Source organism: Pinus tabuliformis, chromosome J (genome assembly GCF_031772625.1).
Source record: "Pinus tabuliformis cultivar Carrire ecotype Pingquan chromosome J, CPIR1, whole genome shotgun sequence".
Taxonomy (NCBI): Eukaryota; Viridiplantae; Streptophyta; class Pinopsida; order Pinales; family Pinaceae; genus Pinus; species Pinus tabuliformis.
This window is the reverse complement of record NC_142295.1, coordinates 215,481,586-215,499,557: the sequence shown is the minus strand read 5'-3', so window position 1 is coordinate 215,499,557 and position 17,972 is coordinate 215,481,586. Positions and strand designations below refer to the sequence as shown.

General features: G+C 40.8%; 1 protein-coding gene across 1 annotated transcript in view; it reads left to right on the top strand.

Annotated features, from left to right (window-relative positions):
- Positions 1-17,972, top strand: part of RECA1 (recA DNA recombination family protein) — a 307,658-nt gene that overhangs the window by 78,473 nt on the left and 211,213 nt on the right. Inside the window, exon 4 of the mRNA XM_089377501.1 lies at positions 1,504-1,566. Coding sequence (XP_089233627.1) covers positions 1,504-1,566 — 63 coding nt within the window. The remainder of the gene's footprint in view (positions 1-1,503; positions 1,567-17,972) is intronic.

The following is a 17,972-nucleotide window of genomic DNA, read 5'->3' as shown; positions in this document are numbered from 1 at the left end:
ATTGCATAGGAGGGAACTAAAGCAGGGGATATCAGGGAGAGAAGGAAGGGGCGTGATGAGGGTGAACAGAGAAGCAGATAGGGCGGAGGGCAGAGAAAGGCCCACAGACAATAGAGCAGGGAAAGCAGGATCACAAGGGGGCAGACGCAAGAAGTCTTCCAAAAAACGCCTGGCTAAGGCGGGGAATAGATAACCAGAATCCAACGAAATGTGCAGAAGAAAACAATGAAAACAAAGAACGCTGCCAATAATGCAATGAGTTGTAGGGTATCAGAAATAAGTGACCAAACCTGAGTGAGAGAGATCCCCAAAGAGCAGAAGCTTGCAGAAATACTGAGAGTCTCCAACTTCTGAGATGAATTGCCAAAATTGCATCCTGTGATTGCATGATTCCCTTGAACCTGCTTTGATATTCCCAAATTGCTGCTCCTGAGAAGAAGGTGCCATGGCTGAGCCGTTAAAAGCAGGTACCAGTTCCTTCGGCCAGCTGTGTAGCGGCATTCCGACCACGTCGCTATATGGCTCCAATTCTGCCCATTCACAGCCATGATTATAACTCCGAGTTCTCGGATGTGTGAATTTCCACGAAGACATACCTTCCTGTCAACTTGCATGTTTGCAGGCAGTGCAAATACAAACTTGTTATAGTTGAGTCGACCTTCATGATGGTGGGGTGGCCATGCAGGCTGCCAGGTGGAGGCAGCCTGCAGCCCATCATTAAACCAATGCTCCATCATCGCTGGTGGGGTCCGACTGATAGGTACCCACCGTGGGAAAGAAAGTTTATCTCGTATTACTCTGATATTGCTGCTCCATTTAAATTACTTTGCAAAAAGGTGTCGACTTTGTCTTCCTGCACATCCTAGAGCAAGCTTTTGCATTGTTCTCATGTTTAGTATTAACTTTCAGTCTTGAAGCTGTTTGGTGTTTGTTACCTTGATTATGAGGATTTTCATGTATCATAGCTGACAGGGATCATATCCATTTTTAACTGGTGTAAATTGTAGTGATATTTTGGGGGCTCTCAATGGTACTTTTGTCAGTCACAATTGTTCCTATTCTGACCACTATATGGCATGGAGATATATAAAGGATTTTTATAAGTATTTAATCAGATAAACAAGATAGCTTATAAAGTGACATGTATTTTACAACAATGGAAGCTTCGTATTAAAAAATATGCAGCCTATAAATTAATGCAATATGAAGCAATATCAGTCCCATGCATAACTTCTACCAAGAGAGACAGCAGCTCATAAAAATTGTGAATGATTGAGATAAATACTGTATGCCTAAATCATGGATTTATTTTGAACATATGTTTTAAAAGTATATGCCTGAAGAGAGGGTTGAGCAGCAGCTCAACTTCAGGTCCTACTGTTCATGTTATAATGTTTTTGGTTGTCTTAACCATATCTCCATTTCTTTGTTGATGAAATATTATGTTGAATATTTCTTCTGGTTTGCTGAGGTATTGCCCTTTTTTGTTGTGTCGTCTATCAGATATATGGTCCAGAGAGCAGTGGAAAGACCACTTTAGCACTCCATGCAATTGCAGAAATACAAGTATTACCTCTTACCCATGCCCTTTAGTACTGATGATGTCATTAAAGTTTTTAGTTGCCAATAGAAAGATGAATTATGGAGAGTAAAATTTAATTACAAGTTGCATTTAGTTCCATATAATTTCACCTTCTGTAATCTGTAAATGAGAAAAATAAATCTACCAAGCTGGAAAACTATTGGTCATGAATAACTTGTTAATATGCCTAAATTCTAAATGAAATAATAATATCGATGGACATCGTAGTCCTAGGACACATAGATACTAAATCAGTGAGCCCATGCACCTCTCCAATTTCCACTGACAGATCCTCCCGTACCAGGCTATTGAGGTGTTTCCATTATCTTTCTCAGCATGTTTCAGTTAACTGGCCAGTGCTTCCAGTTATCACCCAAAGTAGCACCCTTTGTGAAAGTCGCAACGGTGGTGCCATGTGGGTAAGCGCACTTGGGAAATGTACCATTGTCACCTTAGCACAATTTCCCCTTCACTTTAAGCCAGATCCTTGAAGCCACCAGGGGTATCCCAATCTGTGGAAATGAACCCGTAAATTATGTCATTGGATGCACAATATAGTTCACTTTAAACAACACACACTTCAATATACGATTAGATAAATTAGTGCCAATCAAATGATAAGATGGCTTGAGAATATTCAATGAGAATCTAGGGCATCAATAGCCACTATATAGAGAGGGTTAGGAGTTAAGTAATGAATTGCTGAAATCTGAAATAGATATTAGCTACAACAGAAATACATATTACAAATCAGCACTATGAAATCACTCTTTAAGCTAGATAATAAGTATCTTTTACCACACAAGAGTGAGTTATGTTTGCGTGAATCAAGGGAAAATGATATGCTTGAGTTACCTTTTGATTATATGCTGCAAATAGAATAGGCTTGCTGCTGTCCACAGATTCCATGTCTGGTTTATGATGAAAAATTTCAGAAAATGCAGATTTGGAGAGAGGAAAAGCAACACGGAGTGCTAGAAAGCAGCTAGGACCAAATATCTTGGTTGCTTTTTTCAGGGAATTGAATACATAATATGTAAAGACAACCCAACAACGATTAATTTACAAGCTTAATAATATATAACCATACGATTATAGCAAACTTGTAAAGAGGTGGTGAACCCCCCTAGGGTTTCACCAAAAATCTCCAAATTGAAAGATGAACACAATGAAAACACCTAGGAGATGATTTTAACCATTAGATTATTTTAGATAAGCTTGAGAAACACTCTAAGAATGAAAAATAAGCTACAATAGGGATAGAATGCACCTTTTAGGGTCAATCCCTATATTTTAGGGGTTCATAGGTTATCTCTTATATTTTCTTGTATTTTTATCTTTTACAAGACAAGAAGGGAAATAATTTGAATTTTTAGGCTATTTGGTTGATTTAGGGGTTCATAGGTTCTCTTATATTTTCTTGTATTTTTATCTTTTACAAGACAAGAAGGGAAATAATTTGAATTTTTAGGCTATTTGGTTGGTTTTTGGGAGCGAGGCTTAGTGCTTTATCTCCACTTAAGGGCTTATGGTTCAACTCAGATGCCCCTCTAAGATTTGGGTTTTCTATGCTTATGGATTAGAATAAGAGATTAGGGTCTAGAGACTATGTAATCCCTTGTCTAATCAAGACAAGTTATGAAAATGAAGGCTGAGGCTCCACAAGAAGGGTTATTGAGGAGCATAAAGCTAAATAAAACAAGAGAGTTGAGCACTTACTACACCAAGGAGAATGTGAGCGATACAAACCCTAGGCACCCTCTTTCCAAGTGACAAAAGTTTTCCTTTCAATGGATTGATCTTGCTAGCTAGTAGAGGTCTTGAACCATGCATGACAATATCTTCAATGAACCAAGAAAAATAACCAAGAAAGAGAAAGGTCGAACAAATTGATACCAAATATTTTTTTTTTTATTAATGGGATTTCCCCCCCAAGGAAAAATATAATTTTCTTTTTTTTGCTTAAGCAAGAGACGAACCTTCTATTTCTTTAAACCAATCATAATTTACAACGTGTACATAATTCTTCCAGCAGAGTGGAAAAAGTCGGACCGGAAAGAAGACCTAAAAAATCTAAGTCCATCAAACACAACAAGTACAATCGAACCACTTTTGGGAATCAGCAAAAACAAGCATCGGGAATCACATGAAGCAAGAACCCACCCCCCGAAAACCCTTGCTAGCAAAGCCTTTAGAAGTCCCTTCATCACTGCCTTTCATTCACTTTTTTTCATCCGACGGGGGAGAAGTATTTCGCTCCATAAAGTAGCCCGAGGTTTAAACCCCCGGTCCCACCAAACCGCCCACTTCATCCCAATCGTTGATTGGGCCTGCGTAGATCGAACGGTGGCGCTAACCATCGCACGCCTGAAGTAACCGGAGGTTAATGTGCGATGAGGGTGGTATTCACCGCCGTCCCTCATCCATGTGTCAAAAGGTGAATGGAATCGTTTCCCCAACTGCAAAACTGCCTTCGGTTTGAAACTAGTGTGATCGCACCGAAACCATTCGAGAGGTGGTTTTGTCTCCCACTCTTGGAAAAAAAGGGGAATTAAGCTGCCAGAGGAGGGTTGCCGTTCAATCTTCTCCGCCATGCCCCTGTCAGTGAGAATCAGACGCTCACCTATGGGAAAATTCCTAGTTGCGCCCTCCGTCTTTGTTGAGACTGCCTCTGGAGTGCTAACCTCCCTAGTCCTGTTTGACCAAAAGTGAAGGCTCTAGACCGCTTTACTCATTACCTGTCGTTTTCCTTATTGTTGTTCTAATACCCTTGTTTGTCTTCTTCCGCCTGGTTATGGCAATGTTGTTTTAGGTCGTTCTGAGGCATTGCCATCCAACTCATCGAAGCTCTGCTATCTTTGCAACTGACCCCTTGGTTGGTTAGAATGTCAGCCAACTTGTTAGCCTTTCTGCGTACATGACAGAATTCAAGTGTGCGTAGATCCTGCAGATGATCCTGAATCTTATGGAGCACCCTTAGTAACCTCCAGTGTTTTGTAGCTTTTTCCGGCCCTGATCCGTGACTAATTTTCTTGGCCGCGTTGATGACCAGCTTTGAGTTTGCCTCTATTATCACATTCTGGCAATTGTCCTGTTTCAGGAGTTCTAAGCACTGCTCCAGTGCCATTAGTTCCGCCATATTATTGGTGGCTTTTCCTAAATGACAATAAAAAAGGGAGATGATGTTACCATGTTCATTTCGAAGAACTCCTCCAAAGCCGGCCAATCTCGGGTTATCTTTTGATGCTCCGTCGATGTTATATTTCAGAAAACCTTCCGGGGGGGGAATACAGAATTCTTTGGCCTTTTCCTTCATGCTTATTTTCCTGTCCAGTTCTTGTGGAATGAGCCCCTGCAAGTTTAACTGTTTGAGTATTCTCTCTTCTGTTTTGGAGGGAGGATTCTTGGGTAGATCCCTGACTGTTGTGCTTACTGTCTCTTTTAACTGTTTCAAGATCTGCTCCAGCGGGCGAGGAAAGGTGTTCTTCTCTTCTTTGAAGATTCTTTTGTTCCTCTCTTTCCACACATTCCATATTATGAAACTTGGCAGGAGAGCCCAGGCTGAGTTAATAATTTCATTATCCAAACTATAGTTTCTCCACCCGTGTAGGGTGTTAGTGATACTATCTTTGTCTTTGTCAGACTGATTGAATATGTTGGCAAAGAAATCCCATAACCTGGATGTGAACATGCAACTGTTGAGAAGATGTTCCATAGTCTCCTCTTGTTCTCCACAGAGTTGGCATTTGGAGGGCCCCATAATACCCCTCTTTCTAATATTGTCCCAGGTTAATATTTTCCTGTGGTGAACCAACCACAGAAAGAGTTTGATCTTTGTCCAACTTTTGCTTCTCCATATTTTCTGCCAAATTCTGATCGCGCCTTGGGATTCCAGTCTGAGGAGAATGTCTTTAGCTTCCTTGATCTTGAAGTTACCCTCTTTGTTGTTACCCCATATTATTTGATCCTGCCCTTCTGTGATAAGAATCATCCTCTGATCCATCATCTTGTTTAGGATCTCTGCTTGGCCGTTGAGGGTGTTGTCCTCTCCTCCATCTATCTTCTTCCATATTCTCAATTTACCTGTGTTGTGAGCATTGTCCCAAAAGTCTTTTACTTTTACCATACCTTGGTTGTCTGTTTCTCGTTTGAGGCCCAAAAATTCTTCTGTAAAGAGGATTGGTTCTTGTTGCCATTTATCCACCCAGAATAGTGCCTGATCTCCATCTCTGATTTCCCAGAAACTGTTTTTTTGAACCATCTCTCTGTTCTCCCAGGCCTTATTCCATATGGGAGAGCCCTTCATGTTCCCTGACATTCTTATTAGCTCGGAATAGTTCCAAGAGCTGGCATATTTTTCCTTCCAAATGCTTGCCCATTGAGCCTTGGGATCTTTTACCCACCGCCACCAAAGCTTGGCCCCCAGAGCCTTATTGAGAGTCTCAAGATCATCCAATCCTAGACCTCCTTGGTTCTTGGGTTTACAAATCGTTTCCCATGACACTAAAGCCCATTTTTTCCTTGTTTCCTCCTTGCCCCAAAGGAAGTCTCTTTGAATAGTGCTAAATTGCTGCAAGACTCCTTTTGTCACTGGGAGAACTGAAAGCATAAAGATTGGGATAGCTTGGAGCACTGCCTTTGTAAGGACCAGTCTACTAGCTAGATTTAAAGACCTGTATGTCCATTTTTTGACCTTATCTTGCATCTTGATTATTAATGGTTCCCATATGCTCTTATGTAAGGGTTTGGCCGTTAGTGGCACTCCCAAATACTTAGAGGGGAGGGACTCTCTTTGAAAGCCAAGAATTCTAGAAACATTTCTCTGAATGGCAATGTGAGTGTTAAAGAATTTTTTTTTTGACTTGGTAAGATTGACCTCCATACCTGTAGCCAAGGCAAAGTCATTCAAAATTTGTTTGTAAGCCAGCGCTTCCTTGACTGTGGGAATGCCCTGTAACAAGGTATCATCAACAAACTGTTGATGGGTCAGGACTTGACCATTCTCAGATAATTGGAGTCCTCGAATTTTGCCAGTAGCCTTGGCATGCTTAATGGACCGCCCCAACCCTTCCATCATGAGGATGAAAAGAAAAGGAGAGAGCGGATCCCCCTGTCTGAGTCCTCTAGAAGGAAGAAAAAGTTCAGAGGGTGAGCCATTGACTAAAATTGAAAAACTGGAGGAAGTCACCAGGGCCATAACCCATCTGATCCAATTATGATCAAAACCATACGCGCTGAGCATTTTCTTGATATATGTCCAGTTTACTTTATCATATGCTTTGGATATGTCCAGTTGCATTATCATGCCCGCTTTCCTTTTGCTGGTTAGCGAGTGTACTACTTCATGAGCTTGAATGATGTTATCTAGAATTTGTATGCCTTCCACATACCCAGATTGTTCCCTTGAAACCAGTGTGGGTAGCAGAGGTTTGAGTCTGTTGGCCACAACCTTGGAGATTATCTTGTATACAACATTGCATAAGGCAATGGGCCTGTATCTCTCTGGCGTTTGAGCATTATCCTGCTTTGGAATTAAGGTGATGAAGGAGGTGTTGAGAGCTTTCAGAATGGTTCTGTTCAGCCTGGAATCTTCCACAACCTGTACAATGTCCTTTTTGACAATGTTCCAACAAACTTTGAAGAAATCTATGTTGAATCCATCCGGACTTGGAGCTTTACCGTTTTGCATCTCCTTGAGAACCTCACTGACCTCCCTATCCGTTACCGGTCTGTTCATATTACTGTTGTCCTCTCTTGAAACCAACTTGGGGATGTGTTTAGTGAAGTCTTTGATGAAAGGTTCCCTTTCTAAGGAGTTTTCCTGGGCAATACTTCAGAAGTGTCTTACTAGCACTGCTTCTATGTCCACATGGGTTTGGTGATTCTACCTGTCCTCATCCTTGATCGAAGATATCCTGTTATGAGTCCTATTAGCTATTGTGGATCTGTGGAAAAATTTAGTGTTGTGCTCTCCTTCCTTTAGCCATTGAACTCTAGATTTTTGTTTCCAAAAAATTTCCTCTTGTTTACACAACTCTTCCAATTCTTGATGATGTTTCTCTACCTAATTATTTTTTTCCTTATCAAATCCTTCCTTGACTAAAGCTTGATTGAGTTTCAGGATTTTGTTTTCAACTGCTTTCTTTCCTGCAAAAATGTTTCCGAATTCATTCTTGTTCCAGTCTTTTAGCCTTATGTTAATGTGTTTTAGTCTTTTTTGCAGCATGAACATTGAGGATCCCAGAATCTGCAGTTCTTCCGTCCACCATTTTTCAATGTTACTGCTAAAATCTGGGTGTGAGAGCCAGATATTTTCAAATCTGAAAGGTCGGTTTCTTGGGGTACCTATGCCTTTGATCTCCATTTGCACCGGCCAGTGGTCTGAGCCTCCAAAAGGTAGAATTTCTGCCATTATTTCCTTGTCTAAAAGCATGAGATCCTTAGAGATCATGAATCTATCTAACTTGGAGGCGACCTGGGAGTCCCCTCCTCTTTTATTATTCCAGGTGCAGAAGCCATTGTTTGTTTCAATGTCGATCAGTTTCATGTCCTCTGAAAAGATTTGGAGGGTTGAGGAATCTTTATTGAGTGCTCTAGTGCCCCCTTTTTCTCCGAGAGAGATCTGATCATGTTGAAGTCTCCTCCTATGACCCAAGGTGACCCTGGATGCCTGGCTCGGAGATCCACCAAGGAGGTTAAAAACCGAATTTTGTCATCTATCCTTTGGGGGCCATAAACATTTGTTACTAAGTAAGTATCCCTGTCCCCCACAGGTTGTATGTGTTAGGATATTCCGACACATAGGATATAGTTAAGTTCAACTTGGTCTAGTGTAGAGTTAGGTATAGAGTTAGGTAAAGTGCGTTTCTTTACCGTTGTACATTTTGTAACTTACAATCCGACGGTCACGATATGTAGTGATCCGACGGTTCATTCTCTCCTCGGTATTACCGACACTTGATCCGTGGCTTGACACCCGATTGGTCCATGAGTTCTATTTAAAGCGCATGGAGGGTCATTGTTCGGGTAATCCGTGCATGAGAGAAGCTTATGTAAATTTTCATTCTTTGATTAATAAATTGCCTGTAGTACCCACGTTGGGACAGGCCGTGGACTGTTTCCCTCTTTGAGGGTTTTAACCACGTCAAAAATACTGGTGTATTGATCTGTGATCTGGTTGTGAGCGGTGTCCTTTTGGTATTCTTTCTGAGGAACTTACCCTGTAAATTCCTACATGGTATCAGAGCTATTTGAGGGCCGCGTCCGTTGGTGATCCAAATCTGAAGCCGGTAGAACTGCATGCGGCTGTCGTTTCCTAGATCTGCTGTTTCTGACTGCTTTCGGGCCGAGAGGACTGCTCTGTTGCGTTCGGAGCATCTGTTCCAGTGAGGAACCCCTTTCGTTTCACGCGAAAAGGTTTCCGGTAGCCCTAGCTGCGTCATTTTTCAGATCGGGAGGTATACAATGTTTTTTGCAGTTTACTGTTATTTTCTCTCTGCTTATTTCGGTTTCGGTTTATTTAGCCTTTTTTTTTAACCGGATCTATACCTTTCATTTCTGCGTATGCTCTTTGCCCTGCGACTCTGTGCGATCTGGGCAAATCAGAAACAGAAAGGAAGGATTTTTCTCATGCGTATGCTCTTTTCCCTGCACCTTAGTGTGATCTCGGAAAATCAGAAACATTGAGAAAAATATTTAGTTTTTCGGCTAAAGCTAACTTTGAGATTTTTTTTAAAATTTCTAGTTTTTTGGCTAAAACTAACTTCGAGCCGCAAGGTTCGTTTTTCTTTGCATATTCGTGTTGGGTTTTGTGTTTTGTGTTTTGTAGGGAAAAAGAGCTTTCTCAAGGCAAGCACGCAAACCAAGGCCCCCCCCCCCCCCCCCCTCTCTCTCTCTCAAATTTTTTGTATATATCAATTGGTTCAAAGCTATTTTAAGAGAGTAGAGGTCTTGGGTTCAAGTCTCCATTTTGTGGGGGCAGATTTTTTCATTCCCGCACATTCGCGCACTTTGCCGACAACGTCAACAATTTTTTTTCAAAAAGCCATAACTTCTTCATCCGGAAGCCTTTTTCAGAGCCGTTTTTTTTTAAACCGCCTATTTTTTCGAGATCTATCCATTGGAACACTTACTTTCAGCATCTTCAGCTTCAGTTTTAAAAAAAAAATGGAAAGTCCATGCCAAGTCATTCTTGACAGCACTAACTACTTCCAATGGGTAGCCTACATGGAAGATTTACTTAGAAGTAAAGGTCTCTTCAGAATAGCCACAGACCAAGAGAAGAAACCAAAAGATGAAGACAAGGCTGCAAAATGGGAAAATAGACAAGATCAAGCACGTGGTTTGATAGGGATGTCTATTTCTCCTGATCTTAGATTCCACATTGCAGAACTTGAAACTCCTCATGAAGCATTAGAAAAACTCGCTAAAGTTTTTGGGATTAAAAATGAAATTAGAGCCCATCAACTTGAAAATGAGTTGCTTACTTTGGATCCTAATAATTTTTCTTGCATTGAAGATTTCTTGTCCAAATTCAAGACCCTTAGATATCTCTTGGAAGGTGTTAAAGTTAAGAAAGAAGATGGTAACCTTATTTATTCCATCCTTACTAAGTTGGGACCAGCCTACTCTGTATTTGTTTCCACTTTCCATTCTACAAGGGAAGCTTTCATTTGTCAAGGAAAAGACTACAAGGCCCCTTCCTTTGACTCCTTTTGTGATTCCTTAATAAGAGAACAAGAAAAACTCTTACACCTTGGTCTTCTTAATCTTGGAAACTCTTCCACGAAAGCGTTAGCCGCCCAGCAGCAACCAAATTCAAAGAATCCTAAGAAGTCATATCCTCAAAGGAATGGTCCTAAACCAACTCAGCCTCAAAATGAAAGATCATTTCAGCAAAATGATAAGACCAATAAAAACAAATGGAAGAAGACTGATAGACATTGTAACTTTTGTAATCGAGATGGCCACTTAGAATCTAAATGCTTTAAGAAGATGGAAGCCTTGGAAGCCGCAATGAAGAAACATAACATCCATGTGGAGCCTACTTCAACTTCAACTTCCGGAATGGCACTTTCTGCATGTCGTTGTCAATCATCTCAGTCTGGTTATGCATTAAATGTATCTTCTTCTTCTTCTCATTCTCATGAGTGGCTCATTGATTCTGGAGCCTCTTATCACATGGCCAAAAACCAAGCCATGTTTTCTTCTTTAAATGATTGTAACACCAAAAATATATATGTTGGTGATGATAGATCTCTTAATGTTGTAGGGACTGGAACTGTTCATCTAGACAATGGTCAGTTTAATGATGTATTATGTGTTCCAACCTTATCCTGCAACCTTCTATCTGTCTATCAGATAACTCATTCAGGTGAAGGTAAAATTGTTGAATTTTCACCTCATGATGTTGTAATCAAGGATCTAAAAGATCCTAAACAGATTCTAGCTACTGGTCTTGCTGATGATTCCACAAGGTTGTATAAGTTTCACAACTTTGGGTCATCAAATCTTCCCTCAGTATTTGTTGCTCATAATGATGAAGTGAGCAAACTTTGGCATGAGCGATTTGGTCACTTAAACTATCGCTCCCTTCAGCATCTATGTAAAGAAAATATGGTGACAGGTCTTCCTATGGTATCTTGCAGAGATGGTGTTTGTTCCGGATGTGTACTCGGAAAACATCATCGGGACAGTTTTGACAAACGTGCCTCTTGGCACGCCTCAGCCCCTTTACAGCTTGTGCACAGTGATTTATGTGGTCCTCTTCCTGTTGCTTCATTCTCTGGCTGCAAGTACTTCTTAACTTTCATTGATGATTTCTCCAGACGCACTTGGGTATACTTCTTAAAACTCAAGAGCGAAGTATTTAACACATTTTTGGCCTTCAAAGCCTTTGTTGAAAAACAATCTGGACATCAAATTCTTAAGCTAAGAACTGATAATGGTGGAGAATATGTTAAAAACACATTCATCAACTTTTGCACCGAAAATGGAATTCAAATGCAACATACTGTTCCATACACTCCACAACAAAATGGTGTAGCTGAAAGGAAAAATCGCACCTTAAAGGAAATGGCTAATTGTATGCTGCAATCTAAAGGACTCAGTCTTAGTTTTTGGGCCGAAGCAATTAATTGTGCAAATTATATAATCAATCGCACTCCTACTAAGGTTCTAGAGAATATCACTCCAGAAGAAGCTTGGAGTTCCATTAAACCAGATGTAAGTCACTTTCGTGTGTTTGGAAGTGAAGCATGGGCCCATATTCCAGATGAAAAGCATAAAGCTTTAGAACCTAAGAGTGAGAAATGTACTTTTGTTGGATATTCTGAAGATGTAAAAGGTTATAGACTTATTCCATTTAAGTCCAAAAATGTTATCATTAGAAGAGATGTAAAATTTGATGAAAATAAATCGGCCTGCGAGCCTAGTCCGGCGGATGTGCCACCTCTTCCTATCTCTTCTACTTTTGAAAACATTTCTTCTTCAGATGATGAAAGCGAGGATGATAATCCTCCCCCACCTTCTCAGGATCCTCAACTTCCAAGATGGGTCCGTGCTACTCGGGATGCAGCAGGTGATCTTGCCGGTGATCCTACAGATCAGCGACGTACACGTTCTCAGTTTGAAAGAGCCTCTTCTTTACTGGCTCAAGCTCCAGTAAATCATGATCCTGACACTTTTGCAGAAGCTTCAGGCCATCCACATTGGGAAGCAGCTATGAATGAAGAATATCATTCATTGATGACAAATGATACATGGGATCTTGTTCCTCTACCAAAGGGACGCAAACTTGTTAGATGTAAATGGGTTTACAGAACCAAGTATGGACCAGATGGGAAAGTTGATAAACATAAAGCTCGTCTCGTTGCTAAGGGCTTTTCACAGGTTGAAGGCATTGACTACACTGAAACCTTCTCCCCTGTTGCCAAAATGAACTCTATCCGCCTTGTTCTTTCCCTTGCTGCCTCTTTAAAATGGGAAGTCCATCAGATGGATGTTAAATCTGCCTTCTTGCATGGGGACTTGCAGGAAGAAATCTATATGGAACAACCCATTGGCTTCATACAAACAGACTCCAGCCTTGTTTGTCGACTTAAGAAATCCCTTTATGGCCTCAAGCAAGCTCCTCGGGCTTGGTATGCCAAAATGGATAGCTTTCTTTTAGAATCTGGCTTTTCTAGGTGTCATTCTGACAATACTGTCTACACCAAGAAAGTGGGCAACTCTCTTATCATCCTTGTTCTTTATGTTGATGATCTTATTCTTACTGGTAGTGATCCCAACCTTATAAACCATGTGAAGTCCAGCCTTAAAAAGAAATTTGAAATGACAGACTTAGGACACTTACACTATTTTCTCGGTCTTCAAGTCTTGCAATCCAAGGAGGGTATTTTCCTTTCCCAGTCCAAGTATGCTTGTGATATTCTTCGTCATTTTCACATGGAAGACTGTAAGCCAGCCCCTTCTCCCTTTCAGTCTGGAGTCAAACTTTCAGTCTCTTGTACTTCTCCTGAAGTTGATGCTACCTTATACCGTCAACTTGTAGGAAAACTCTTGTATTTAACCCATACTCGTCCTGATCTTTCCTTTGTTGTTGGCCTTGTTGCTCGTTTTATGCAAAACCCCCGTGAAAGTCATTGGAAAGCAGCTAAAAGAATACTTCGTTATGTTCGAGGTACAGTACAGTTTGGGATTCATTACAGTGCCAAAGCAGCTCCTCTGTTAGTTGGTTTCACTGATTCTGATTGGGCTGGTGACCCTGATGATCGGAAGTCTACTGCCGGTTATGTCTTCACTCTTGGTTCAGGACCTATTACATGGGCTTGTAAGAAACAGGCTGCCATTTCTCTTTCGTCAGCAGAAGCAGAGTATCGTGGTGCCGTGGAAGCTAGTAAGGAAGCCTTGTGGCTTCGTCAGATCCTATCAGAGTTTGGCTTTGAGCAGCAGCATCCAACCACACTTTGGTGTGATAATCAAAGTGCCATTCAGCTATGCAAAGATCCAGTCCAGCATCAGCGCAGCAAACACATTGAACTACACATGCACTTCATCAGAAAGCTCATTCATGACCATGTTCTTGAAGTGCAATATTGTTCAACAGATGATCAGGTTGCAGACATCTTCACAAAGGCTCTCACAGAGGCGAAGTTCACTAAACTTCGATATATGCTTGGAGTTCAGGAAGTTGTCACTAAGGGGGGATAGGCTCTAGTGCCTCCTTCCTTCTCCTATTGTGTCATATTTGTAAATCCTTCAATCCTATCCCAAGTTGTTCTTAAGGGGGGATGTTAGGATATTCCGACACATAGGATATAGTTAAGTTCAACTTGGTCTAGTGTAGAGTTAGGTAAAGTGTGTTTCTTTACCGTTGTACATTTTGTAACTTACAATCCGACGGTCACGATATGTAGTGATCCGACGGTTCATTCTCTCCTCGGTATTACTGACACTTGATCCGTGGCTTGACACCCGATTGGTCCATGAGTTCTATTTAAAGCGCATGGAGGGTCATTGTTCGGGTAATCCGTGCATGAGAGAAGCTTATGTAAATTTTCATTCTTTGATTAATAAATTGCCTGTAGTACCCACGTTGGGACAGGCCGTGGACTGTTTCCCTCTTTGAGGGTTTTAACCACGTCAAAAATACTGGTGTATTGATCTGTGATCTGGTTGTGAGCGGTGTCCTTTTGGTATTCTTTCTGAGGAACTTACCCTGTAAATTCGTACAGTATGACTGCTGATAAATAATTCCTTGTTGCCTCCGCATTAATTATTCCAATCTTTTGGGGATTCCAGAGAGTGAGGATGCCTCCTACTGTGTTTTCAGCTTTAACTTCTAGAAACTCGAATCTGTTGAGCCATTTACTATGTATTTGTCTCAACTTTTAAATAAAGAATTTCGTTTCTTGGACAAAAATTATATCCGGGGTTGCTTGCTGCATTCTGTTATTCAACAATCTCTGTTTTCTCTTACTGCCTAGACCTCTAATATTCCAAGTTGTAAATTTCATGATTAAAGATTGGTAAAGGAGTCGCTGGTTAGATCATTCATCTTACTTGAGTCTATCATTAGCTTCCCACATTCCATCAGTAGCTCGTTCTACTTTTTCTTGCCTCTTTTTTTCCCTGGGTATCTCAGAGCTAGCCTTGGAGTAGTTTTGACTGCTTCCCCCCTTCATTTCTCTGTCTTTCAGTGTTGCTTCCTTCCTCCAAACCCTTGGCCTGAGTTTGCCAAAGGAATAATTGCTGTATTCTATTGATCTTTTCTTGTGGTAGCGATTCTACCCCTCCCGAAGTTCCCTGATTTAGGAATCCTTCTAGATCTAGGTTTTCTCTATCTAGAATCTCCTGTAGCTCATTGTCTTCTGTTTCCATCTCACTCTGGTTCATTTCTTGATCCATTTCCAGATCTGAATCATTCATCCTTTTTCCCTCTCGTTCTTCATTTTCCTGTGTGTGGTCGTTTTCTGTTCCCTTGTCCTTTTTCTCATTATCATCCTTTATTACTTGATCTTCTACTGCTATCTCTTCATCCTCTTCGAGAACCTGGAAGTAATTCTGACTTGCCTTTTGTCCTTCCGCTTGGTTTTGTTTTGGCCCTCTTTTGCCGTTTTTTCCTTTAGGAACAACTTTGTGAAAACTGTTTGCATCTTTCATTGTTTTAATATTTCCTTTGATTTCTGCCTTAGTGAGAGGGTAGTCTCTTATAAGGTGCCCGTGTTCATGGCATTTACGGCATCTAAATGGAATATGCTCATAGTCTACTGTCTGCACCCATTCCTCGTCGTAAACTTCTAAGATGACTTCATCCGGGAGAGCTCCAGAAATATCAATCTCAATACAGATCCTAGCAAAGGATGTATATTTTCCCCTCCTTGTGGCTTCAACAGCTTTGACAAACCTCCCTAATTTATTGCCTATGGCAGCTAGCGATTCTATTTGCCAATAATCAAGAGGTAAAGAATAGAGTCTTACCCAAACCGGGACTAAAGTGAAAGTTTCCCTCTCCGAAACAAAATACATGATCCATGGCCTCATGTAGAGCCCTGCTGCTGCATAAAAGTAAGGCCCGCCTTCGAACACTTTGTCTTTATCCTCAATGTTGGTGAACACTACAGTGAAGAAACCCTTGGACCCTAGGTGAAGATCGATGCTTCCTTTAGGTTTCCAGTGGTATCTGATCCAAGTTTGCAGTGCTTTTTTAGTGGGCCATAACCCCATGAATTTGCGTATGATTGCGTAAGTCTGCATGTGCTTCATGTGCGCCTGCAGCTCTGGATTGTTTAATATCACTCTAGGAGTGATTTTAGCCTTGGGTTTGCACGTCCCTTCTGTTTTTTGTCTTTTGTTCCTTGTTTTCTGTCAGTTTCCTCCTTGTCTTTTGAGCTTTCCTTCTTCTTCGAAGTTGATCCATCGTTTTCCTCTTCCCTGTTATTCCTTCCTTCCTCATCGTTACTTCCGCCTTTATCCGGGGGCTTGTTGAGTTTGCTGACCAACGCCTCCTTGAAGGAAGGAGAAGATTTCCCTCCTCTTTGCCCATCCATGGGGAGAAACCCTAAGAGAACCGTAGCTCTGGTTGCATCCGCTGCGCTTCCGCCCGAGCTCTCCTCGTGGAGATGTTGTTAATGCGGTAAAACTTTACTTTTAGGAAAAATATAATTTTCATTAATATAGGAGAAATTACATTTTGCAGATGAACTGTTGTGCATTAAAAAACCTGACTGCCCATCACTAGGGACAGTCATCCATCACAAAACCAAAAAACAGTGACAGTAAAAAAACATTGGCCTGATGGCCTACATAGATAAGACCCCATATAAACCAGTGAAATACATAGATGTCATCAAATTCAGCCAACATAAATAAAAACTCTTCTATTAATGGGTTATGAGAGTACTCTCTAGGAATTCACAATAATTTGGACTGAGAGGAGGGCCTTTATTTATAGATGAGGCTCACAACTTCTCATACTTTATTCCTTAAATTTAGCCTAAGGAATCACACAAAAGTGACTTTTCTTCCACACAACTTGGAGACTAACTTAAATTAAAAGTAAATGATGCTTTTATATGTGCACAAAACCCTTGAAGGCGGGGGGGGGGGGGTGTCCTTCAAAATGGCTCCATAAAAGTGTCAAAATAATGCTCATTAACCCTAAAAGTATGCCTCAATTCAATGCCCATTCCCATACCTCAAGTCAAGGCACATCCATGAAACATGGAAATGAACCCCCACATAAAAAGGGTCATTATATCCCTAATAAGCAAAGTGATGTCAAATGAAGCTCAACTCATTAGTCTTCAAATTGTGTCTTTAAGCTATGTCCACATCATCAAATTTGCTTTGGATGAGTGCCATGTCCTTTCCTCAAGGTTGAACATTGCCCAAGTGACCCCTCCAAGTCATAATATGCTCAAAATAACCACCATAGCTGTTATAAAATGCTACATGTGTGGGTCTGCCCTCATCAGTGAAAAAATCAGCTCAAAAGTGAAAAATGATGAGAACGCTCAAGTATCTTCTATGTGGCATGTGTAGAGGGTGTCCATGTGTGTAAATAGTCCACCTGTGCCTTCGAGAGTGACCAAAGACTCTATATATGTGACATGCCTTGAGAACTGTGACGTTGCCTTGTGAAAAGTGAGATTGGATAATCATGAGCATAATCACCTCTAAGGGCTCATGGCCAAAGTGTGGTACATACATAAGAAAAAGAGGGATCAATGTGGGGTAAAATATGTATGCTAAACCATGGGTGTGGGTTGTGTGACATCCCATACAAAAAGCAATCACCTTTACATAGAAAATAAAATAGGTGAGTAGTTAGGGCTCGTGTGAATCATGTGTACTTGTAGATCCACCCCAAGATGCCTGAATACCTACCTAGGGCATAAATGCTTGACTTGATGAGAGTTATCACCACCAAGGGATAGTTGTTTGGAGTAATAAAACCAAATACCCAGAGAATGGGGACTAAAAGCATTGGCCATGATCATCCACTTGAGGGATCTTGGATACCAACTTACCAACATATATACATCAATCATCCTATCATGGCCATATACAACCTAATCATCATACTTTTGGCTCATTATGGTAGTTATATCTCATGAAAAAAATAAAGGGTACACTGCAGTGAATTTGAGGTGTAACAATTCCCCTTTAGGAGATCAATCTTCAATTATTGGGTTTCTTTTTGTGAAATTTCCTTGAATTGCAGTTATTGGAATTTACTCTTTTAACTGGTTAGCAGTTTATTAATTTTCTGATTAACACTGAATAAATAACACTGCAATTCTTCACAGATAAATTCTACGAAAGCTAAATAAAATGCTGGAACCAAGAAAATAGATGCACACACACAATGAAATAGACACCAATATTT